Source organism: Lonchura striata, chromosome 16 (assembly GCF_046129695.1).
Source record: "Lonchura striata isolate bLonStr1 chromosome 16, bLonStr1.mat, whole genome shotgun sequence".
NCBI lineage: Eukaryota > Metazoa > Chordata > Aves > Passeriformes > Estrildidae > Lonchura > Lonchura striata.
In genome coordinates this window covers 9,483,067-9,510,074 of record NC_134618.1, presented here as the reverse complement: position 1 = coordinate 9,510,074, position 27,008 = coordinate 9,483,067, and the positions used below count along the sequence as shown (strand labels likewise).

The following is a 27,008-nucleotide window of genomic DNA, read 5'->3' as shown; positions in this document are numbered from 1 at the left end:
TTTCACTGTATTAATTGAAGTCAGTTTGCAGCCAGGCCTTGCTCTCTGCCTCAGTAAACTGCATCCCATTAAAACAACATTGTAGAAATGAACTGAGCTCTAGCACTGCCCCTCTCAGGTACCAGCCCCAGCTCTCTGCAGCTGATACCCACTCCAGGGTGCCTGGCCCGTGTTCCTATCACCTGCCTTGCCCCAGGAAGAACAGCCACAGGGCACCACAACACTGACATCAATCCCAAACCCAAACTACACAGTGCAGGCATCCAGATCCCACACACGGCAGCATTCCCTGAGTAAACAGGCAATACATTAAATGTTGTTGTTGTTGTTTAAATGCTGTGTTTGTAGAATGGAGCAATAAAACTCATCGCAGGTAATGCTGGCAGGCTACTAGGTGGGAAAATGTATGTGAGAAACAAGGGCATCCCAGCATGATGTAAGTAGGAAGCAATTGTGATCCCAATGAAGGAACTGTCCCACTGAAGGACACACAGTTGAGGTTTCCCAAAGGAGCCAACTTCACTCAAAACTAACAGCATCTGCATGCCTAAGTGTCAAACACTCTTCAAAATTACAAGTGTTAACAAATATTCAACAGGGACTTAAATAAAAAGTGGCAAACGCCCTCTGGATGGTGCCAGAGATCTGCACTCTATTGAAGTTCTTGAAAATGGTGAGTAGTTGCACCCATAATGAAGTGGGTTCCACATATGTACCCCAAAAATCCCAAAGCTCAGCTTGAGAGCAGTCTTTACTTTAAATTATGCATTTTGACTGCCTAGCATCACATTTCAACAGAAAATCAATTGGAGACAGCAGATGACTGAGAGAAAAAAAATAAAATAAAATACACACTTCTCACATGTGATGTTGGCTCATCCTTGTCAATAAAAGCAGCTGAGATGCTCCTATTGTGTCTATGTAACCACCGACCTTTAAAAGAAAAAGTCACTTCATTTCAGAACACTCAAAATTCCTGAAAAATAAAATAAATCTGTTCAGTCAACAGAGGACACGTCATCACAACAAGCAGATATATAATGCCATAGACAGCAGCAAATTGTTTTCAGCACTAACAAACTACACAGATTATCTGAGCAACTATTTATGCAAAGCTGTGAGGTGCTGTATGAACACCATGGACGATGTTCTGAGCTGGCCAACTTCAGCCACTACAGAAATGTAAACCAGCCCACAGCAAAACCCACAGAGCAACCCTGCTCATGTTCACAGGAGCAGGAGACATTTCTACAGCACCCTGGCTGCGTTAAGCCCTGGCCTCACTGCAGAACACATCTGTACAGCAATAACAACTTTCTTAAAACGATGTAGCCCAGTACAATGACATATGTTAAATATAGCCACGAGAGAGCTGGGAGCAGAAATCCATGAATAACTGTATTGATTGCAGTAAAGAAAACCTGGACGTATTTGGAGTGGAGACATTTCCTGATGAAATTCTTTCCATGTGGTAAAAACACAGACATTGTCTTACACCTTTCCACACACTAAAACAGTAAAACAAAACTCCAGACACTACTGTTAAGAGTTCAAGTACCTGCTCAACTATTGTTGCAGACAGGGACAGAAAATGGATCTTCCAGCACAAAGAAAATCTGGTGCTTTGAAATTAACCATAATTCTTAATATCAAACAGAAGCTGCAGACATTGAATTTAGTTCTATGAAAATTCCAGATAAAATTTCTAGAATGTTTTGTATGTTTGTCTCACTTTAGGAGACAAATAATTTACTCTAATGCCCACATTATCCCACATGTATAGTCATTATCAGGTATTGTATATTCAGACCATATTGTAAGTGATGGGATAGAACAAGATGAAAACAACACTAGGAAGGTGGCAGAGCAGTAGTGTCTCTTCTTGTCTCTAGTTCTTTAAAATCTTACAGTGAGTTTTCACACATGAAAGTGCATTTTCCAATGTTAACTGCTCTGTTAATAAATAAATAAATAAAAAGTCAGATATTCTACACTCACTGTCACTCTACATACAATCTATTTGTGAAATTCCTCAAGACTCTCGCTGGGAGACAAACTCAGGTCAATTTTACTACCCCTGAAAATTCAGGCAGTTACTTTATGCAAGTATTACCAGTTTCAAGAATTTGCTCTATTGCCAACAAACATTAGGAAACTTCCCCAGAAACTGCCCCTCTGAAAGCCACAGGCAGCACTTTTGAGAGTCACCTCTCTGGGGTCCATGGCAGAAACTTGCCTGGCACATTATCCCTTAACATCCTAACTTCGTGTGCTGCTGGTCCCGGTTTCCCCTGCCACAGCAGATGACAGGAGCCAGTGCTGGGAGCCAGCTGGGCCATTTTGGGCCATTTTGTGGCCACCACGCAGCACCCGAGCAAACAGGAACTGGCTCAGCTGTGGCCTCGGGCACAGGGTGCCACCAGCACCCAGCAAAGCTGGGCTGAGGCTCCAGGCAGAAACCCGCAAGAGGAAGCGCCACAGCAGCGAGTACAGCACACACAGCTGGGATTCACAGAGGGAGAGAAAAATGAAAACCAAGAGTGGTTACATGATGAGGAACAGTGATAACAGCCAGGGAAAAGGAGAAAGAGGCAGAGATAGTTAAGTTTAAAAGTGGAAAGCTGAGAAAGGTCTGTACAGGAAGCACAGGTGGGAGCTCGTCTTTGTAAGCATCTACCTGTCTGCAGGGGCTGGCAGAACATAGTGAAGCACCCAATGCCAGCATCATCTCCATGACAGGCACTTCAGCAAAAATAAAATCTTTCTCTTCCTGAAAGCTTAAGCTGTGTCCTGAAACATAATCCTCTGCTGTTTGCTTTTCTGCTCGTCTCCTTCCATCAATCATTTCAAGTGCTAGGATCCCGCAGTCCTTGCTGTACCCAACACAGTTTTCATTAATGATACCTCTGCTACCTTAGCCAAAAGATCAGAATTTCAAAATCTGCATTGTAGGACACATCTAAATTACCATTAAAAAAAAAGGCCTAAACATGTAATGAACATGCAATAACCTATGGTGCTGCTGAGTTTATCAAACTTCCTCAGGGAATCTTCCGCATAGCATTTAGAATCCCTTTGCACAAAATTTTCAGCCATGCATGAATTAGATTTGCAGTGAAAAACTGTATGAGAAACTCATCCTTTTCTCAACAGGCAGGTGAAACAGCTATGTTCTAGCACAGAACAGCTCCCCTACACCAAATAAAACTCTTGCCTTGTCATTTACTCACATTTCAGTGTTCATCTTTCTGTTACCTAAGCAGCAGCATGGAAGGTTTCTGTCACAGTAACCTGCACTGTGTGAAACAGAGATTTGAAGCAGGTAAGCAATGTTGAAAGTACTTCCAACCAACACAGTAAGGAGCAAGAGCAGTACATCCTAATTTGGGGGCTCAGGATCATCACCTTACTCACAAGTCTGCTGCAACTGAGAAATCAACACCAACACAATGATAGCTCACACCAACTCATTACTGAAGACAGAAAGCGCTTGCAATGCCCACAGTACATGTGAAGGAGACTACAAGCAAAACCTGCACTTGTGCAGGACACACAACCTGTTCACTTCAGATGAGACTATTTATTTTTCAGGTAAAAATAAATATGCAGATGAAGACAGAGGCTACCCACATTGTTACCAAAGCCCAGTTAATTTCTTTTTCCATCCATTATGCCTAGAATATTTGGGCAGAAAAAAGCCAATTTATTTATTTTTCCAAAGCTTTCGTTCTGTCTGCTCACACACATGCACATGGAGACAGTGCTTGATGCCTGTTCTTCCCTGGAAGCACATGGCCCAGGGAGCCCCTGTGTGAGCAGAGCTGCTGGGGGCTGTGATGCTCAGCTGCCCTGGGCTGCAGGGTGGCTGTCCCACTGCTGCAGCTCCCAGGAGCAGCAGCACTGCAGTCACTGAGAGCCCACTGGCACTGCTGCCCGAGGCAGGTGAGCACAGGTGGAATTCTGATGGGCTCCCCACCACTCCCAGGCTTTGCAATGCACAGTTTGAACAGGGCTGGCAGCTTTTGAGGCACTGTGAATGAGCCAATATCAAGAACCGTGATTTTACAACGTGACTGAAGTGTCACATCCCAAGCAGTGCCTGCAAAAGACTGTCCGAACGTAGATCAGGCTGCAGCACCCAGAGATCCCAGAGAGGGAAAAGCTGTGCAGCCCCATCACACAAACATCTGACAGGATCTTGAAATAAAGCCTAATACAAATTTCTCCCTGACAGAGTCCACATCAGGCCTCTTGCTCTCCAGAGAAACAAAACAGGCATTTTTGTATGGAAACACTCTGCTCCTCTGCCTCCTGAAGACTTTGAAATCACACACACTTATTAGTTATTCCATGCAGGCATGTGAACCTTTGCACTTGGATGTTGAAGGAAAAATTTATCCTTGACATAAAAATCAATCACATTAACAGTGCAACTTTCCAAACTCCTGCAGGTTCACTCCAAAGAGAGCACTAATTCTTTTTTTAACTTTGAATGAGTCAGATAAAGTGTCTGCTCAGGGCTTTGTTTGTAGGAATTAAACATTTATGTGAGATCCCTGAGAATTTTATGTAGCAGCATTTAGCAGAAAATTAATGTTTCCAGCCAATTTTTATTTGAATTTGTATTCAATACCACAGCATTTTCTTATGTTATTGTATTGCAGTAACTGATTCAGAGCTCCCAAATTTGTTCTCTTCCAAACTATGAAAATTTGGCAAATTGATCAGAACTTATGAGGTATTTAAAACAAAAGGATAAGTGGCAATGGGAAAAGTTTGGCAAACTGATGAATAATCAGAAAGCTAAAGGAAAAACATCTTAGCAGAAAATCTTACAAAGAAGTAATTTATTCCTCACAGAGTAATAAGCCTCTATGAGATAAAATTAAAATTTTAAAAGATTTACCATCCCTGCAGTTCATGGATTGGTTTGACTACCATAGTTAGGAAACTGTGGCATTTTGTTGCCAACATGACATTTCTGAAAGCAGCATATAGCAACATGTACCAAGCCATGTCTGTAAAGCAATCTGCTGGGAGACAAGAAGTGCTAAATGAATCAAACTCCTAGTAAATAGTATGCTGTAGAATAGCTCTTCAAAGATGGATGCAAACAGAGTAACAGAGCTCTGAAGACAAACTGGTAGAGCAATGTAAAGGTAAACCCCACTAAGCACAGTTTCAGGAGATAATAATAAAGCTCTAAGAGTCTTGCCATCAAATCCAAGAAAGCAAGCAGCCTGCCTCTGATGTTAGCTCCATAAAAGTCCTAAGACCAACTACTTTTGTTAAAATAGCAAAATACTCATTTGGAAAAGGCCTTTTCCTGAACCATTTAAATGCAGGGAGGAAGAAAAGAAAAACTGAAAATCTGGAAGTGTGTGGAAAGCTGCAGCTAAACATTTCTTTTGTAACAAACTGCAGTTTCCTGAAGTCAAACAGATATTTATGTGCAAAGCTGCCTTCAAACCAGAAGCACATTCTCCTCTCTGGGTTTGTTTGCTTTGCCTTTTTTACAATGCAGACCATCACTACACGTTACACAAAGCCCCTGAATAACCCCACTGGGAGTGGGGGCCTCTCTGTGCTGAACATATAGTAAAATAACATTCCTGCTTCAAAGAAAACTTACAAGACCCAAAGAGACAAAAGACTCAATCCAGAAAGAAAATGAGGCACAGAGGCCACCAAAGGCCACAAAAAAAGGTCAGCAAGAATAAAACTTCCAAGTTCTGTCCCCTTGTATGCAGTATTACCCCTGCAGAGTCAAGAGGTCTCCCAGCATCGAGTGATCCTTTCTCCCAGTCCCAGTAATAAACTGAAACATCCTCTGAAGCCAGGAGGAGACACAGGACAATGAGGGACACTGCTCTTGCTATAGGGTCTGCCTCACAAGGCTTAAGTGTAGAGTTCACTTCTCCACAGGAACCAAGACAAAGATCACTCTATATTTAATTTAACTGGGGGTAAGTTACTGCAGAGGTGCTGGACAACTTCACTGAGGCCTGAACTGCAACTTGTAACATTAATCTGAAAATCTTGCTAGAACTCAGAAATTCAAGGTTTATGAAATTATCAATGCTTTAATAATCAAAAAAATAATTCAGGCTATGAATTACTTTGAAATTATAAAACTAGAGACTCTTCACATAACATTAATTTATCCATCTTTGGATGCTTTTTCATGAATAGTGATTGGTTCATTATATATTCTTACCCTAAGATACATTTTAAATGTGGTTTAAAATTCTAGAGACGGCATTACCAACTGAAATGTGGCAGCAAGAACTAATTTAAATAGAGAACAAATAATGAATACAGTGTTAGTTCCTGAAAATCTGCCAAATGACAAAAAAAAAACTAACAAGGTCAGCACCTCACTTGCTATGTCATCTTGTATTTCTCCAAATTTAATACAGGACTTAATTTGGAGCATAAAATAATACACTTTTCTAACTGCAAACATGTTTTACTTTCTAAGAGAAGGCTTGGAGGTCACTGTGTATTACATTTTGCTGTCACATCTGTCCTTTAAATTTTTCAAGCTAGAAAGATGCCAACAGGCAACAGGAAAAAAGAGGTGCATAAAAGTTACTTTGTGCATCAGCTCCTGTAAGGTTTTAACGGGCATCACCTCTCCATCCAAGGTGGCACATCTGATAAATTGTTACCTCAGCTGAGGTCACAACATTCTGCTAAATATCACTCAACCACGAGATGCTCCAGTCACTCCTGACCAAGAGGACACACAATCCTGTGTGACATACCCTGTCTGCTACTGAGAAGCAACTCAAACACAGGGAAAACACCTCTTCAGATCTCTTAAAAGCAGAGGAAAAAAAGCAAGCCAAGAAAGGAGGATCAGCTATTTATTTGACAAAGAGATTTTTAATACAGCTTTTAAAAAAAAAGCTATCATCTCCGTGACACAAAGAAGCACTACCAATCTTATTCCAGGTTTTAGTCAGAGGAAACTCTCAACAAATGCATTGCAACAATAAAAATGGGTAATTTATTTTGAATATTTATTTCTAATCTTTTAGGCAATGCCCAATCATGGCAGGATGCTGCTCATCACTTTCTGACAACTTTCTCTAGCAGTGGCCTGTCAACAGCTCTGGAATGGAATTGCTCATTTCTACTCTGCAGACTTATAATTCCTCCCCTCTTTATCATCTATTTTGCTGATAACTTCTAGCAGAACAGCAAGAGCTCATTTTCCTTTGCAGAAACTGAACTGTTTATGCTCTAAACTCCTGATGATGCAAATATAAACACTTGGGAGGAAAAACACAGGGATTGGCAAAAGATGGGCAGGATCCCACTACAACATCTATAACCAAGGAGACTGCAAATAAATACAAAACATCACACCTTTATGCTGCTAGAAAGGTCACCAGGTTATCAACATTTGTTTTAGATAGAGACAAAATACTTCCCTTCCCAAATCTTTATTGTGCTCTCTCTTCCAGCTATAAAGAAAAAAAAATTGTGCCAATTTTATGTACTTTGTCATGGAGTGAACATGAAAGAAATCTTAGTTAGCAGTTTTTGCTATAAATACCAAAGAGAAAAGTTTCAAAAACAAAACAAAAAAAAACCAACCAAACAACAAAAAAAAAAAAGTAGCAGGTAGACACCGCTTCCCAACTAACAGAGTAGAAAAATTTAAAGTTCCTTTAAAAAAAACCTGAAGGCTTTACACAGCTTTAACCTGAAATCAAATGTGACACGAGCTTTTGAATGTGCTGCAAGAGACTAATAGCAACAATTTTGTTAGGAATAAAAAGCTGGTTTGTCACAGCAGCACAACTCTGACACAGCCTGTATCTCCATACACCTGAGCTGTGTATGAATACAAATTTCCTCTTGTTATTTGTTGAAGTTCTTTTTCCTCAAGATTCAGCCTCCACAGATCCTTGTCTTCCTCTATGCAACAAAACGATGTTCACTGGGAATCCAAAGCTGCTTCATGCAGCATCAAAGTCCTACATCAATCTTTTTATACAGCAGCTGGGATGTGCTGACACCCTACTGCCTCTCAGGGTGAGCATTCACCCTTTGATCTCCAGCTTCACATAGCAAGAAATCTCCTCCACAATACAGATATGCATATATATGCACATAAACATATCAATGTATATATGTGCATATAAGTACATATACATATTTAAGTAAGGGTGGCTGATTTGTCAACAAATGGGGCACAGGGGAGTATTTATTCTAAGTGCATTTGTTTATACCATATTTGAGACAAGTGTGTTTCATAAGCAGGGAGAAAAATCCATAAATGCTTTGCATAGGAAAAAGAAGCCTAAACATCAGCTCAGGATGCTGGTGCATCTGCCACAGTATAAATGTCAGAGCACAGCACACTGCACTGCCTCAGCTTAGGGCAGAGCTTGTATTGCCTCTTTGGTGATGTGAACCAAAGCTGAACTAGATTTCAAGTAAGAAATGTTAAAGGAAACATCAACCTGAGCTTAGAGAACGAAATGTCAGCTTGGTGAAAAGCTCCAGGTGACTTTGACTGCAGTCAGTCACTACCAATCACTCCTGAATATTTCAGGTCTTACAGCTCTGCCAGGACTTTATAACTCAAAGGACAACAAGCCTTAAGGTAAGTCTTAACTCCTTCAAAGTAATAAGTTGGACTTGATCTCAAAGGTCTTTTCCAACCTAGTTAATTCTGTGATTTTGTAATTGGGAATTCAGAGGAGTTAAGAATTCACTACATATTCGATGCTACATATTAAAGGATAATGGACATTGTAATTTTATTTTAACTCATAAGAGATCTTGAAAAGATAGAAACTAGAACTATCAAGCATAGTGTTCTTGAGCCCAGCTAACAGAAACATTAATACCACGCCAAGCTCCTGCACAGTGATGTGGATGAATCACACACAAATCTATCAGGGACAGTACTTGACCTTCAGCCTGAGCTCCACTACCTGCCTGCCCTTTGATATGCCAACATGCCACAAGCACAGACATCTCATGCTAAGGGCAGGACATTACCCCAGGATACCTGTACTAACTTCCACTTCCCCTAGAGACTCTAGTCTTCATTTAAGAGACTTCAACATTAGAAAATTCACTTTTCCTAAGAAATTCCTTCCACATTTAGTTGTTTTTACTGTTGATACAGTTTATAGAATTTCAAACACTGTTTTCAACCTTCCCATTACACCACACCATATTATGCCATCATTGCAGGGCACAAACTGCAGCGCTCTTTGAGAAGATGTTGATAACCCCTCATTCATATTATTCAATATCTGAAAGGACTGTGAATTCATATCAAACATGAAGCATTTGCCAGGGTCCCTTGCTGCACAAATAAAAGCTACATGCCAGAAATACATTTCCAGAGGCATTATGCTAAGCGCCAGCTACAAAGACATCTACAGAGTATGCGAGTGCATAATGTGAATTTCTACAACCACTTTCTTTTGCTATTGATCAAAGTTGGTCTATCTCTGCAAAAAGGTGACAAAACCGTTACTCAAATGCTCAGAAACCATAAATTATCTTTGTTCAGAAAAGGGATGGAAGAACAGAAGTAGAGATACACATCAGTGAGAATAAAAAATGAAATGGAGAACAGGAAAATCTGAACTTTAGAAAGAAGAAAGGTGCGAGCAAAGAGGAGCACAGACGTGGACATGAAAGCAAGTTTCCATGGCTTGCTAAGGGAGAACCCAAACAGAAGTTCATCTCTGCCCCAGTGAGGAGCTGTCCTGCGGGTGAATCAGCCAGGCTGTGGGGGTGCTGCAGCCTCCTGCAGTCGGGGCCGGGCACAGCCGAGCCAAGGGCAGGGACAGACCAGGAGCCACGGGCCACTGCTGGGGCTCAGAGCAGCTCAGCCTGCTGGGGGAACAAACCAGCCAGCTTCCAGCAAAGGGACGTGAGGAGAGCACGGCAACAGCTACCAAGAAGTCAGGAGTTAATAGCACAGTAACAGAAATCCGCTGCTATAAAAGAATTTCATCCTACACAAGTTGCTTTGAATTTCTCATGAACAAAGGGACTAAAGTTACCTTCCAGTAGCAACTGATACCTCTAAAAATCCATTAAATGCGTAGTCTGAAATAATTATTAAAACACAAGTCCTCTCTCAGGCATATGCCAAGTGTTTATTTTTTATTTTTTTAACACAACAGCAGGTTCTGCAGCAACAGACAGAGCCTAAGTGGTGAGATTCCTCAAGCTTGCCCTAAAGCCTTACCATACTCCTGCTCTCCTCTACAAACCATGACCTGGTCTGCAGGCAAACTGTGAGAGCTGCCCAAGATCAGCATCCTGCAGGCACCCTCTGCTCCCAGGGCACATCCACTGCTGTGGCTCAGCTTCACTGAAGATCTGGACATTGTTTCTGGCTTCTCCTTCACAGCTACATTATCAAACTTCGTTCTATAAACCTAAAGATCTTACTCTCACAAAAAAAAATGTGTAAACAAGGAAAATAATTGGAAAAAAAAAATCAAATAAGCAGGGAGGCAACTTGACCTGAGTAACAGCAAAGAGTTGCTTTGTCACAATGTACAGTCTGCAACCAATTCATAGTTATTCCTCTTTCATCATGTGTAGAAAGTTTCTTACAAAATTGTTAAAACCAGCATAACCAGAGTTTACCCAGAATTAAAACAGCTGTGAATGGTTTCTGTACAGTACTGATTTTGATTCTAGTTTTCCTTAACTATAAGCTGGGTAACTGCCCCCAGAACAGCAGGCAAATGTCTGTTCATGTGGTCATCCTTCCAAAGATGGGACTTCACCTCAGCAGCACATTGCAGCATCCTCACAGCATTTCTATGTGGCAAGAAATGAGCTTTCGGCTAATTTAAACACATCTGGGTAATTCATTGAGTGGTTAATAAACTGTTAACACAAAAGGTATTACTCAGCAAACCTGTTCAACTTCACAGGAAGTTTCCTTGGGTAGGACTGAATTGTTTGGTCCACAGATTTCAGCACACAGAAGTTGCAGCTGAGCAATGCCTTGAGTAGTGTCTTCTTATGAACTGTATCACCAGCAAGGAAACATCTGTGTTCATTTTGTTTATTCAGCAAGCTTTGGAGCATTTGGGATAATAGAAAAGCTTCTTCTCAAGGACTTATGCTCACAGTCAGCAGCTGGAATGGCCAAAGGTTTGGGGGTTTGCTAGGTTTTTTTTTCCCCTTCATACACATACTTAAGGAGATTGGTAATCTTAAAAGAAATATTAGACCTGCAAGTAGGTATGTTCAGAACATACTCTTATTTATGCTGATATGTGCAAACCAAATGACTTCATAAATATCTGTGTTAAATCCTAAAAAATAAAATGCATAGAATTGAAGCAGCATAAGCTGCTTCTGCTACTGCTTCCCCTGAGCTGTGGGAAATGTTACCTTTCACTGACTTCCTCCAGGCTGAGACAGGTTTGGGACCACAGATGTGTGCAGCTCACAGAAAAATGATCCCGATTACTGATGTAGCAGAAAGAATATAAAATTAGTTCCCTCCACCAACTGCTCCAAAACAGAACCAGCTGCTGCAAAGTGAGCCAGGTACAACCCCAGCCTGTAGCACTGGTAACAGAATCTAACCATCACTGTCCAGACCTGAGCCACCCATCCCAACATACCAGGGCTATCAGACAGCTGAAGTAGAAGGGTCTCTTCTCTTGGGGCAGGAAAGGTGTCTGCACAACCCACCTGGGCACCTCGAGGACTGCCAACTGTTTTGTTAACTGACAGTTCCAGGTTTGGCTCAAACAAATTCAAGACTCTGAAACTGGAACAGAGAAAAGAGCTCGCCTGCTGCTGGGAATCCTGCACAAGGTGATGCCAGGCACATGACTTACACTCAGAAGCTGTAGGCAACAGCCACTTTTTGCACTGGTATTGGAATGAGAATTTGTCACAGCAAAGCACATTTATGCCATCTCCTTAGTCACAGCAATCCCTGGCAGATATTGTGGCAAAAAAACATCTTATGCTTTTCTTCAAATGCACCTTCCCTTCTGCATTCCTCAGTGAGTCACTCACCAAGTCATGAATGCCCTTTACACCTTCCAGCTCCTTTGGGTGACTGCTCTATCCAGGATAATCATCCTGTCACTAAAAAGACCCCAGACAAACAGACACGGATGTGTGGCAAACATCACTCCTCAGAGCAGTTCAATCCATGTGTTTGTTGTCTGCCAGGCACTGGTACACACCAGCCTGGTCCAGTGACTCAGTGCTTCTGTTTGACTGGGAAGCAGAGACAGCAGCCAGGATTTTCCTCCTCCAGGAGAGGCCACACAAGCAGCATTTGTAAAGCTGGGAGGGGAATCTACATCCACTTGCTGCCACACAGAGTACCTTTCTTCTAGACCCTGAGGCTTGGTTTTACTTTTCATCAAAGTTCAGTTCATACAATCATGGCACCATTTAGGTTGGAAATGACAGTAAGATCACTGAGGCCAACTATTAAAAACACCACAAACCAGCCATTGGAGCTGACACACTGTACAAGCTGATCTGGATACAAGACAACAACATAAGTGTTTGCTTAAACATAAACTTCAACATAAATGTTTGCAGTTTAATCTCACACTGACAGATGCCTGGGCTGATCATCACTTATGGGTAATTTGGATATCTCCTTAGGTGGGGATCAATACATTTAAATTAAATTCTAACACAGGTAATCCACTTGAATACAAAGTAGGCATTTTAAACCTATTCAGAAACCCCACTCATTCCCTTCAAATCTGGCCCAAGGAAGTCCACCAGTTACACATTGAAGCACATGCCCTCTAAAAAGCTGACAGAGAATCAGAACTAAAGCGTAATGCAACAGAGATGAATTCCTCACACCTGCCATCAACGTAATATTTCCATAATGCAAAACTCAGTGCAGTCTTCCTGCATGAGCATCCTTAGCAATTCAGCATGGGATGAAATTATTAACTTTCCACAACTTTCACTGAGACCAAACAAGGCCAGCAGAATATGAAGAGCCCACAAAAAAAAAAAAGTTCTGAATTTTAAGTTTTTACACTCATAAAACCACTAAAAATGGAGAGTGATTGTTAAATAATTCCACCACTGTCAAGAGAAATATGCAGGAACTCAAGCTGTAACTCTCCAGCACCACCAATCTCTCCTATCACAGGTAAATCCATTCAGAACCCAGAAAAGAACATTATATATTAATTTTCAGAACCAATATTTATAAAACCCAGTTAAGGAAGTATTACTATAATTTTTTTTTTGAGTATGCTGGAACACTTTAGGACAACAGAACAATCTTTTAGACCCTTTTCACTTTAACAATTTCAAAGAAAACACAAAGGCTGTATAAAAAACCCACCCTAACACAATCATATTCACAAGATCATTCTTGACTGAGTTTATATCCATGCCTTCACTCCATGTCCTAATGAAGACACCGGGGCTCTCAGTGTGCTGTTTTACTTGAGCTCTTACACATCTGCATCTTCATCCTATAGCAAACAACTGAGAACACAGAAAAAGGTGGAATTTAGCTGACAAAGGTGTCTCAATATCAGTCCTGTACAAAAATCTCACACATCATGCTTATGCTGGGTAATGATCAGAGGTGGAAACAACCCTAACCATGAAGATCTTCTAAAAGAATCTGCCACTAAAAGAGCACGAACTTAATGAAGTGATGACTTGACACATCCAAGACTTGTTTAAACTGCATGGTGCAAAGCAAAATATTTCTAAACAACATCCAGTATGGAAAATTCTAGCCTGAGCAACTCTTGCATATATTTGACCACAAATATTTGACCACTATGGAATACAGGTAGGCATGCATGCCTCTGTTTGCATGAAAGTTGCAGAACTGAGTCTCGAACACATTTTACTCTAGTAAACAGGAAAGGGAGAAACACAGAAACCACCAAACCACCAACTCTCTACTAAAGAAATGATTGTAACACCTGTGGTATCTGTGTTGCTATGAAACTACCATCCTAACCGTAGCAACAGATTTAAACCTTTAAGGATACATTTTGCTCTCTGTAGGCAACATAAAACAGGAAAATGCTGCAGAAGGGTTTATTTTAAGCCAACAGGAAACAGTATTTCAAACTGGACAACACAAGTTAGGAAGACAGCAATTTACCTATGACAGCAAGCAAGGAAAAAAAAAACCCACACAAATTTATTCAACAGTGAAACAGTATTTTATTTAATAATGGAGTTACTATTTACCAAGTGTGGAATAGAGACTGAAGCACTTTGCCCACCAGTTACCCTAATCCATTTCCTACCAACACAGCCCCAGCTGAGCTACTGAAGTCACTGCCATAAATCCCAGCTGGAGCCAGGACCAGCCTCTGCAGCCACTGACAACAGCCCCAGACACAGGAGGGAATTGTTCAAGGACAAGGAGGAAGTGAGTACACGAGGCAATGTTGAGACACAAGCAAACGAAACACACAGCACCTCATTCATTGCTCCCAAAAGCTTGAAAGCACTGAAGCTTAGGTGGCAGAACTGAGAGCAAAGCTGGGCTAGTTCTGGTAACTAAACTGGAAGCACAGCCCTGAGGCTGAATCCAGGAGAGTATGAACGTCAAGGGCTTCCTTTCACTCATCCCTTCCAGGTGACACCACTCCACAAACAGGGAGCATCTGGAGCACAGTGCATGACTGCTGAATACGCTCTGCAAAATTACACTGACACTTCAAAAGCAACAAAACGCTCCAGCAGTTGCTGAGCTGTCCACGTTGTCCAAAAATGGAAACCTTGAAGAACCATTTGACTTGCAAGACCCCTTTTCTCCTTCCACAGTTATTCATTCATAGGTCCTTGATACGAGAATTACTGTAAATTTACATCAGTACAACTAGAAAGTGAAAAACCCCTGAAGAACTTAAACTACAGAATAAGCTATTGACAACATTTGGGGAGAACACAAGATCATTGTTCAGACTCGTGACTATTCTAAAATGGATAAACCCCAAACTGCTTTAAATAACTGCATCAAATTTGTCTTAAATCTTTTAACTTACATATTTGAGTGTATAATGGCAAATGAACCCTATAACAAATTTCACATAAAATATCTTTAGGTCAAATTTTGCTGTGTGAAATACATGCTTAAACCCATGGATCCCACAGCACCTGTAGAATTAAGAGTCCCAGGCTACACAAACCTACTGAAAATTCCAAATTAACCTGGCTCATTCTCTTAACTACCTCTTAAAATGGCTATTTCTTATGAGATTTACTTCTGGAAAATTCCTGCCCTCTGAAAGCAGAATATATGCAGTTATATTTATCCAACTTTTAAACTAGTTGTGCTCTCAGAGGTTTCATGGAGCCTTGCAGCCGACCTAACTTTTTCTTCCCCACACAGAAGCTTGTCCTGCAGTACAAGCTTATCCTCCTGCCCATTTCATGTCACATTTCACTGAAGCCCTAACCAAGGGGCTAAATTCACCCCTAAATTCACATTCTAGATGCCCACTGCAGCTTCACACAGGGGGACAGGAAAAGGCCAGTGCAGTCTGCCTTTCTTAGGCATCCAGAGATGAAAAAAATCAACTTCAAAAGAAAGCAAAGAGAAAAAACACTGTATTTTTAAACTGGGGGTTGAGGGTGAGGAGCAGAAATCTCTGTTTACACTGTCTGTGAAGTAAGCAGGTTTGAGACCATCTTCTCCTAATAAATAGTCATTAATCACTTGCAGTCACTTAGCACAGGAGGTCATGTGGTGGCAGCCTGGCCAGTGTAAATGTTTAATACTGAATTAGATTAGAAAGGCTCAGGACAGTGTCATCACAGCTACAGTGCTACCTGCAACCCCCCCCCAACTTTCCTTTTCCTCAGCACCACTGAGGCCTGACCAGGCTTTGGGGATGGGATGATGTGGTCTTGCTGTAAAGGTGAGACCCAGAGCTAAGCACAGAAGCCAGATGGCCAGGAGCTTATTGCACCATTTTATCACTGTATGCTGTAAAACACTAACACCTATTGGATCATCTCTCTGTTATTAGGAACATGAGCACAGGGGTGATGAGCTGCCTGAAGGGCAGGCTGCACAGGAATCTCCAGCTCTCTCTTGGGCACTGCCACAGGACATGCAAAAATACAGACACAAACACCTTCATTTGTGTGCACAGAGCTGGAGGAGCAGCATCAGATGGCTTTACAAGAACATTTCATAACCCTCCTCCCCCTGTCCTCTACTCAGTTAGCAGCTCAGTCAGAGCCAACTACAGCTATAATTATTGTCATAATTATTATTTTAATAAGAATCAATGACTTATCAAAATATTGCACTGAAGACTTTCACGTCTTTTGTTGTAAGACTGCCAAAAAGGCAGTTCATTGCTGAGGTACTGCTCCATGTACTCTGCTAGCAGGCAGCACCTCCAAGTTTCTATTTCTGCCACTGAGTGACTAAACTCAATTCCAGTGAATGCCAAAACATAAGCAGTTTGAGGCACAGTAGCTGTGTAAAGTATTATTATTCTCGTAGTGCATACACACTAACAGCTTTGTTTACTACATTCACTCCTCTTCTGCTTGTTTCCTTGGTTTTACACACTGTGGGCCAAGTTACTGAACTTGGATGCCATAAAGTAGCCACCTGAATTCTTATTTACATATTTAAACAGCTGTCAGGCACCCACAGCAAGTTTTAAGAGCATAAGCAAGCCTGTAAACATCTAAGTCAATATAGTTAGGTGCCAAGATGTATCCCCAGCTAGCCAAATGTGGATCTCTGCAGACAAGATGCTAGTTTTCATAGGATTATTTTTTTCTAGAAGGCAGGATTAACTTGATAACAGATTATTTTTTATTTACATGCCTGTTCAAGATGACGCCAATCCAGATCTCTGGTAACACTACATTTCCATAGAGAACTCCAGCTTACATTTTCATAATTCTTTAGTCAGAGCTCCAGGTACACTGAGAAAAAAATTCTTTAAATAACTAATGACACTAGTAACTGTGGAACTCCTCATCCTGCATGTCAGTTGTCATCCCACTGAGTTCACAGGTAGAACACATAGGATTCTACTCGCCTCTGTGACATGCAGTTGTGCAACTCTAAAGAACCAAAAAATTCCTCTGGAAATGTCATTTTTCAGATTTTTTGTGCCTCTCTGAAGTAAGGGTGAACAGGCTGGATGTAGCTTCAGGGAGCTTGCTTCACTTCAGTCAATACAGTCACGACCTCACACGCTTTTTCTTTGAAAAAAGTCACATTAACTGAACCATGTGTGCTCCTGAATCAGAAAGAATGCAATTATAAAGAACAAAGATAACTAGAAACAGGTTGAGTTTTAAGAACAAAATGAGATTTGTCTCAGAAATTCAGACAGCATGAAATCCAAAACTGGCCACCACAAAAAGTCAGCGAATAGCATCAGCTTGAAGAAAAATACTCAGATTTCACCAACATAACTGAACCAAAAAGTACATCTGAAGGGCAAGCAAAGGCTGCAGCATGAAGCAGAAATGAGTGTCCATGACTCATTCAACCAAATCCAAGTTAAACTGAAGTTTGCAGTGTCATTCAGCTTTGTAGAATTGTTTTAAATAAGCATCCTACTTACTCTCTAATAATAGAACAGCAACAGAACAGTAGCTTGAAAACAAAATATATGTGGGAAGCATTCACGATTTGACCTCAGAGTCAACCACATACTAGTGTGAAATCTTTTTTAGCTAACTTTTTTAATTAACTGGTATTCATTTTTGGTTTAATTTCATCATCAAAAAAAAAAAAAAGGCAGCAAATTATAGATGTGTTATAAATAGTTTGTCCCTTGGAGGAATTCTCTAATCATCTCTAAAAATAATAAGTCATATGATTTCAGCGTCCTGTACCGACCCTTCCAGTACTCAGCAAGGTTACACTGTATATATGTTTAGGTAATGCTACATGCTGCTCAGTTTTTATATCCACACAGTTACAAAAGCCTGGTCTCTTCACTTCTAGAGCATACTCACACTCAGTAAAGCACTCGGTCCTGGATTTGCTGTAAAGCTTGGAATTACTCCATGGGAAGCACAGGTCCACAAAGCATGAAAACCATTTTGTGCTTCCAAGTGAAGCCTGGAAATATCCTTTACTTGCCCAAAACTAGCTGGGCAGCCAATTTACGACACTAGCTTCTTGCTGTGCTCTTTCTTGATCCATCCATGCTAATCAATCCTTGAACTTTTCCCACCCCTAAGCTGTATAGTGCCAATCATAGAGAAATTCTGAGTGGGAATCACTGAAACAGGGTTTGTGGAAGCAATACTGCAAAATTCCATTTGTGGCTCCGGTTAACTGCTAACAGCTCTAACTTGCTATTCAGCCTGTAAACTCTTCGAGACAGGGACCTTTCCTCACATGTGTCTGTGAAGCTTCTAGTGCCCAGATGGTGCCATACAAATGAATAATAATTATATTTTCATGTAGACCATTATTGTGCATAATGTAAATTACTTTCACTGATCCAAGAGGAAATAATTTTCTCATTTTGAAATGAAAAGAGAGAGTAAAAATAATGATTACTTGTTTGATGCTGTCATTATAACAATAATTACATTTGTGGGTCCAGAATCCCCAGCTGGTCTGTACTGACTTTAATGGAGTTATACCAACGCATGGCAGCTGACAAGCTCCTGGTCCTTGCTGAAGATCCCAACTGCTTCACAAGAACTTCAAACCCACACTGTTTCCATGAAGGATGGGATGTTAATTAAGCAATCAAGCACACTTTGCAGACTGGGGAAGACAAACACCAGACCTGGCATCTAGAGAAATGGATTCCTACAGGCATGGCAGGTACCTGAGCATCACTGCCATGGCTCCTGCCTCGCTGGCACAGAGGCACAGGCTTCTGCACAGATGCACACTGCAAATGAGCTGAACTCCCTCCTGGAGACAGACACTCAGCTCTGCTCATGAGAAGGCCTCAGACCCCACATGTCTGCAAGATTCAACCCACACTTAAAAAGGAAACACCCAAACCCCCAAAAGGAAACAGCCATAATTAGCAGCACCAAGTGTGAAAGGGAAGAATAAAGTTGTGACCTGCCAGGGCTTGGGTCCTCTGGAGGAAATAGATAAAAACCACAATGATCAGACTAAAGAGGACTAGTCTGGAGTACCAATAACTGAAAAACCCAAAACTACCTGTCACACTCATCTCTGTGGCCCTAAACACTTTGCTTAAGATGCCAAGAGGTTACTGATGAGAGTAGGCAGCCAAAAAGAATTCAACCTTCCCTTGTCCCACAGAGCTGTCTCCCATTCAACATCTGCAGTGTGGAACAGCATCAAAGGCCTACCATTACTTTAAAAAAATGAAGGCCTGAGGTTCCAAGTCTAAAAATCAGATTCAAACACTTGGAACTGCTAGTCCTCAAACTCCAGTCATACACACCAGAACCCACGTGCCCCCTGAGTAGCCACACAGGGATGCTCCTGCCTCTGCCCAAATGAGCCTAAGCCAAAAGAAAAAAATACAGGACATGGTATTCCAATTAAAGAGTCACTGCAAAAGCTTCAGTGAAGTGCCAGATCTAATTTTAACACTGTAAAGAAAAATCAGGAGGTATTTGATTAAAATTAATCCTCGAGGTTATATAATTTGACTATTGCTACAAATTAAGATTACTTCATGCTTCCATTGTACTCCTGGCCCTTCAGCAAGCACTAATAAGATGCCATATCACAGATCAGAGACTTCCAATGCTAAAAGGAAGAAATATTTTTAAAAATATTTCTGAATAGAGCCAAAACATGTGGCAGGTAATGAGGGCCTTTTACAGCAAAATGTACCCATTTTGCAATAGCTGACAGGAAGTAAATGGGATTTGTACGTCCCCTCTACAACAGCTGGTCTTCTCTTGCTAAAAAATTAAAATGCTTCTATTTCAAAGGGAACATCTGCAAAATTCCATCACACATTAAGGAATAAAAAAACAACACAACAAAAAATACACCAGTGGCCTGGAAAAGGCTTCTGATCCATCTCACATAACACATTCCCACATTCCTGCAGAGAAGATGCTTAACAAGGTAACTGCTGCAGGAGACCAACAATCTAATCTGGCTCTAATACTCCCCTTAAATGATGCATACATTACTTCTCTTGCTGCAAAGATTTGTTTGTTTTATTAATGTGTGCCTTGTTAAGTGCTAAGACTTTGTAAAAATGATTATGCACCTTCCAGCTGCAGACAAATTGTCTCCCCCCTTGCCATTACTAAATGATGAGTCGTCTCCATTCTTCTTCTCCATTGTTATTAAAGCCATATTACAGCATGATTAAGATCCTGATAATAAGTAGAACTGTATTTAACAGTCAAGTCAGTACTATGGACCCATTCTCTCAGAAATATATCATTCTGGGCCACATAATAGCTTGATGCTATTAATTTTATTCACAACGCAGGGTACCTTAACTCAGCAGTTTCACCGAGCCTGGTGTACTAAAGTGAGACTCAGTTTCCAGAGATTGATTCATTCTGGACTGAAGTTTAACACACTAAATTATTAGCTCACATTAAGCGTCTTTGCACTTTTCAGGTCTGGAATGTTTTCTGAAAACCAGTTTTCCCTCATTTTCTGTGTTCAGATTAAATTACCGAGGCCACAGCTCTACATCAACAAGATACTTACAGTGGAATATATTGAGATAGGTACCATTTGATTGTGTCTACATATATGGAATCTATAGATTCAATGATAGAAGCAAAAAGGATAAATCAGTGGTGGGATAGTTCCTTTTTTCCTGAAAACTCATTTGGTTAATGGAGCTTAGCACCTTATTTGACACTTAAATGCAGCTCTGTAGAGTGAACTCCCAGGGACTACAGTGACTATTCCAGCAGCAGCCCAGTTCCTCACCCAGAGCAGAGGCTCCCTCCTTCAAGGCACACCTTCTGCCACCTCTGTGCAAAGCTGAGCTTTATCACTGGTGCTGCACTGAAAGTTGTGCTCCATCCAGAAACTCACTTGTCCTCTACCTCCCACATGGATGGTCAGCACGGGATAGGTCCAGGCTGTGCATTTGTTTCTAGCAAAACAGTGCTGGGAATCCACAATCTAAACATTTCAGGGGCAAATACACTTCAAAAGAAAACTCTCGTTTCCAAACCTGAAAGAATCCCAAGCTTTTATATGAAGTACAGGTGAATTCTGCACTGGTCTTACTTTGGGGAAGCATTTGGAAAAGGCAGGGTAAATAATTGATGGATGAACCTTAGAGAAAGTAGAGTAAAGCCTCCTGGGTTTTCTTTCCTGTATGATTCCCACGGTGTTTTTCAGCATTAGAGTTGCTGCTGCTTTGCTTCTAGTTACAACAACTGATCCCAGTTTTTATAACCCTTAGTGTGGAGCAGCTCCTGGATGCCTTTCCTAGCTTCAGTAGCCAACAGGGATTAGAGAGTTTAGGCACACATTGTAATTACTTTTTGCTTCTTGCACCTCTAACTTGGTGGAGCTCAGCATGAATCACCAGGAGGTGACAAGGAAGGAAAAAGCAAGAAAAAACAGGCTTGAGCACATTCAGCTGATCGACCCATAGAAGACCCAGCCTCACTCTCCACAATGCCAAGAGAAATCCCTACATTTCCCACTACAGACATGAAATTAAGGAGAGGCACTGGTGATCCTCAGGACTGTCCTCTCCGGCTTAACTTTTGCTTGGTATTAAAACTGCTCACTGACCCCAGACACATTCTTTTCATTCTACAGTTCTCAACATTTTGAGCTATCGATATGTTTGGTTCCTTTGACAGCTTCATGCTGAAAGAAACATACCATTTCTTTAAAAGAACACATAAAATCTCAGACTGAAGAACTGCTTTGATCCCACACCAGCAGGCAAGAGCTCTGTTTCACTGAACTGACAGTAACAGTGCCCTGGCATTTCTGCTTGATGGCAAAACAGGCAGCAATGAAAACCCAAGGCTAGCAGGAGGCACAAAGGAGCAGCACGTACCCACTGACCTTCAACACCCAGTTACAGGGCAGGGGCCACAGCTGGGCAGCACAAGTGCATCCCTGTGATGCACAACAGCCTGTCAGTGCAACATCACAGCAGCAGATGCTCTGCTGTCACATCTCTCTCATCCTCAGCAGACCCAAAGCAGAGATTTGCATCCCATTTTCTTCCCTTTGGGCTCCCAACACACATCCACAAGCCCCTTCCACCATTGCTAGCAGGCTGCACCAAGGAAACCCAAGACTGAGCAACATGCTTACAGTATTTTCACAAAAAGCTGTTGCACACTTTTCAAAGATAAAGACCAATTCTCAGAAGGGAGCTTAATTCTTCTGTGCTTTTGACACTTGAGCTGTGCTGCATGAATAAAGCTTGTGCAAAGGGTGCAGCTGCCAGAACGGTTGCAAGTGTGCACTGAAATCAGTGCTAACAATACAGTTCATACTTCTTTAGAAGTATCTATAAGATGGTTTCATTATATATGGAACAACTGCAGGAAGCTGCTTATGACTAATGAAAGCTCCAGGTGTAGCTGGTCAGGGGATCTAGCACTGTAAGTGTTTTCAGGTGCAGAATTGCTCAATTCAAAATTGTTTCCTCCTGCCAAGTTGGCAATTCCCGTTCAATTACATGCAGGTACAGTGGCAAACCTTGTACTACAGTACAATGTTATTTTATATGCCAAATGATAGTGCTTATTGCATGTATCTGACAGCACTTAATAAAAATCTAAATATATTTTAAACACCTGGTTCAAAGGATTATGTTTCTTTTCCTGCAGACACAAATTACCAAATACTCACACTACTTATGTCTAACTCAGTAAAGTAAAATAGGGACCCCTCCCCCCCCCCCCCATTTCATTCTTTTACACAGGACTGAGACAAATTAAAAACAAGATCAATAAAAGCATTGTAGCCTCATACGGCAACTTTCAGATATAGTTTTGAAAATAATTGTATTCTGCCAAGTGTCCAAAATTTGGTTTGCATAACTATGTAGTATAAAGGCTCATCTAAGGGTAGTTAGCAGGCTAAGTGAAAAAAGTACAAAACCCACAATCAAGTACTACATCACAGACTAACATTTAGCAGCCTTTCAAAAATACACTCCTCAAAATGTATTAAAACTCACCACACCACTAACAGACCAAAGACACATTGAAATTAATACTCTTTTTGGTTAAAATACAAGACTGAGAAATCTTTGAAAAATCCTTGGAAGGCCCCTCAGATGCACTTAACCCAAGACATGTGGATATAATGGAACCACTGTATTCACACCAGTCAGCTTCTTCCAACTGTTGCAAAACAATTTGACATACACAAACAATGGGAAACTCAGATTGAGAAGGATAATAACATTGCTTGGATATTACATAAATTGCATTCTAATGTGCAAACAAAGCAACAGGAAAGAAAATCTTCCTTTATATAGATGGTACACAATTCCATTTCTCAGAGATTTTCCTTGTGAACAGAGTCAGAAATCAAGACTGGTAACATAGGCAAGTCTGGTAACTTTACCTAGCAATTTAATACCAAGTTTTTAAGGCAGAAGCTTCACAAAGACAATTTCCCTATCACTTTTCCACCAAGCACACATTGCAGTCAAGAGATGAACACTTAAGTGTGAGGTTTTGTATTCTGACAAAGTAATTTTAAGGATGGCGGCCCCTTCCCAGTGTGCATGCTAAGCAAAACCACAAATGCCATAAAGTCATCTTGAAGAAGCCTTGCCAAATCACCCCTTGACAAAGTGTCATTAAGTATGCTGCCACTTACTTTGAGCATTGTTGCCCCTTTTTTTTTAATATCAAAGTTAGACATTGTGGCACAGCCCAGTGTGATCCATACCAGTAATTTAGATAATGAGGGGAAAATAGGTGCACTCAGCATGTGTTTTAAAACACGTTTTCTATTCAGAACCCCAGTGCTCCATCTTTAGGTCTTTGATCAAAACTGTATGCAAAAGACATGATTCATAGCTGCCAGCATCAAAATACTCATATTCAGAGTCTGCATGGGGCCAGCACGGAAACAATGAGCTCTCGACCCGAACCCGGCGCTCGTTCCAGCACATCGGGTGCAAACTGGACACCGTGCCAGGACATTTGTAGGACAACTGCTTAGAGTACATGTTCCAACATAGCCCTGAGCCCACAGAAGAGGATCATTTCCTAGAAAGTCTGGGGAGCTCGGAAGCAGGGCTGAAGCTCCAGGTGCAGCCTGCCCTCTCCCGGTCCCCTGCCTGCCCAGGTACCAGCATCCGCCAACCTTGATAACCCACAGTGGAGAGATCAGGAAGGATGGAGAGATGAAAGCATAAAAGACTTGATGGACAGGAAAAGAGGCAGAGGGCAAGGTGATGGAGGAAAAATAGTGGAGACTAAATAGCTACATTTATGAACACAGCAAACACCAAGATAAGATTATGTGTAGAAACAAAAACTGAAATCAGTAAACTAGAATTTTCATTCTCACATCTAGAAAGCAGAGCAGGATCTGCACACAGTGGATGGGTAGGTACTACAAGTTGTCCTAAATGTTAGTGACGGAGTACTCGTGTGCTGGGAGCTCAGCTCCTTGCAGCCTTTCGAGGGCAAACCACCCACTGTAATTTGCAAGGGTAAAGAAAGCAAGAACCTGAGCCCCAGGTTCTTGCTTTCTCTCTCAAAGGTATAAACAAAACTAAGCATGCACTTCGGGAGGCATCACGTACATAATGTAAGACTACTGCTGAAAGAATAAAGTGAAAACCAAAAGAAGCTTCTCCTGAGCTGGAGAATACTAGTTCTGGTGCTACATATCTGAGGTTTGCAAGAACACTGTTAATTTGCTTTTTCACATGCCTAATAGAAAATTCAAAAACAGAAAATTCAAAAGTAGAAAATTCAACTGGCAATAGAGCCAGAATTGCAACCCCTTCTGGTTTCAGGCCTAAGTCATTTGAATGAAAACCAGAAAGTTTGCAAAAGAATAAGATAAGAGACAAGGTCCTCATCCCGTGTGGGCACAGTTTCAATGTCCCGGAGTTGTCAGCGGTTGATAAAATGTTCGCACTACATTTCACTGCCCATCACCTCCCGGGCCTGTTAGAGCTGTGCAATAAAGAATAGCGGCCGTGCGCTTTTCCGGGTGGAAAAAGCAAAGCAGCACTAAAGCAAACCCCTAGGACGGTGTGGGGCGGGCAGGCGGCTCTCCCGCGAAGTTCGGGGATGCCGGGATGCCCGTGGCAGGCAGCGCGGGGAATGGGACGAGCGATCCCTCTGTCGGGAAGGGAGAGGATCCCACGGATGCATCTTGTGCCGCTGCACCGCGGCCCCCCGGGCGCTGCCGCCGGACCGGAGCCGGAGCGGCCCCGCAGCGCGGCACCTGCGGGAGGCGCCCGCGCGGGTGCGGGCACGCGAGCCCGGGCGGCTTCCCCAAGTTCCCCGCAGCCCGCAGCCCGCAGCCCCGCAGCTCCCAGCCCCGCAGCTCCCAGCCCCGCAGCTCCCAGCCCCGCAGCCCCCAGCCCCGCTGCCAGCCGCCGCCGCTCCCGCCTACCATCGCCTTGCCGTGCGGGGCGGCGGGTCCGCGCCGCTGCGGCTGCCCCCGCTGCTCTCCGCCGCGGTCTCGCTTCTCGCGGCCGCCGCGCTGCTCCTCGCCGGCGTCGAGGGAGCTGAAATTCCAGACGAGGAGGGTCTGCAGGAGCAGCACGGTGAGCGCCGCCACCAGCGCCGAGCGGGAGCGCCGCGCCAGCCGCCGGGCGCACGGAGCCGCCACCATCTTCGCTGCTGCCGCCGCCGCCGCGCTCCCGAGAGCCGCCGCATCCGCCGCGGCACCGAGTTTTCAGCCGGGCAGAGCCAGACGTCAGCAGGAGGAGGGCGGAGGTGGGGAAGGAGGGAGGGGGGAAGGAGGAGGAGGTGTTCGCGGCGCGTGGGGATGGGGGAAGCCGGCGGGGAGCCCTGGCGGCGCGGCAGCCCGCGGCCGGGCCAGCCCGGGGCCAGGGGTGGGGTTGGCGGAGGAAGAGGAAGGAGCGGAGCAGGAGGAGGGTGGGCTGGAGGCGGAGGAGGAGCGGTGCGGGGGCTCGGCGGGCGAGCCCCGGCGCTGCGTGAGGGGAAGGGGCCGGGGCGGGGCGGCGGCTCCGGCGGGAGGGGCGGCGGCGGGCGGTGACTGCCATCTTCTGAGGGAGCGCGGCACCGCCTGCGCCCGCTCCCCGCCGAAAACGGCCCGGGTTCCCCCAGGCTGGGCTGATGCTTTGCCTTGGGTTTTTATTTTTCTTTTTTTCCTGAAGCATAAAGGGTCCCTGGCATCATTTCGCCTCAGCAGATTGAGCGAGATCAAGGTGCAACACCTCCACAGCCCGGTGAGGTCTGCAGGGACCAGGCACAGGGCGACTGCGACTGAATGCCCGGTGTCTCAAAAAGTGAACATAACAACCGGCTCAGTTGCCTTTTTCTCCCACAATGATATTGGCTTTCTAATCTGAAAGATCTCATTATCTGATGATGGGACCGAAGTAGGGAGGTTTGTTTTTTTTTTTTTTAATCTGCCTGCGCAGTGCTTCTTTTTGTAAGCCTAATTCCACTTTACAGACCAAATCCAAAGGTAAAAAGTACTATCTCCTAGTAAGAACAGTTGCTTTTTAAAATGACAGCCAGGTAGGATTTGCACAGACCAGCGGGATTTTGTTTCCATTGGAAGTGCTTTAGTTTCTGATCTGAAGAAAATGAAACAAGTAATAAGATTCAGAAGCATCCTTTATTAAAGGATCCGGTAGGGCTACAAATAAAATTTTGCAGGAGGTATCTATCCTTGGTTGCAACATTTCACAAGCAGATGAAGTATGTGTCAGGAGTGCCACTCTCTTGACTGCAAGCTGTCTGTAAAACAGAGAGGTCAAAATACATCGTTAGTAACTTCCAGGAAAGTCAGCCCAGAAAGGCTCCTCTCAGTGTGACAGCAGAACATCGTCTAGCTGACCTTCCATTCATGCAGTGGAACCGTATCCCATTTTTGCCAGCTGGGGTGATGGCAGAGAGCCCATGATAACAAA

At 42.8% G+C, this 27,008-nt stretch overlaps 1 protein-coding gene across 2 annotated transcripts in view; it reads right to left on the bottom strand.

Moving 5' to 3' along the window:
- The window catches only part of XYLT1 (xylosyltransferase 1), a 176,835-nt gene extending 150,976 nt beyond the window's left edge, over positions 1–25,859 (bottom strand). The window contains exon 1 of one of the 2 annotated variants that reach the window (XM_021539810.3): positions 25,517–25,859. In XM_021539810.3, coding sequence (XP_021395485.2) covers positions 25,517–25,738 — 222 coding nt within the window. In that variant the 5' untranslated portion in view covers positions 25,739–25,859. The remainder of the gene's footprint in view (positions 1–25,516) is intronic. The other variant, XM_021539812.3, reaches the window with a different exon arrangement.
- Positions 25,860–27,008: the final 1,149 nt, after the last annotated feature.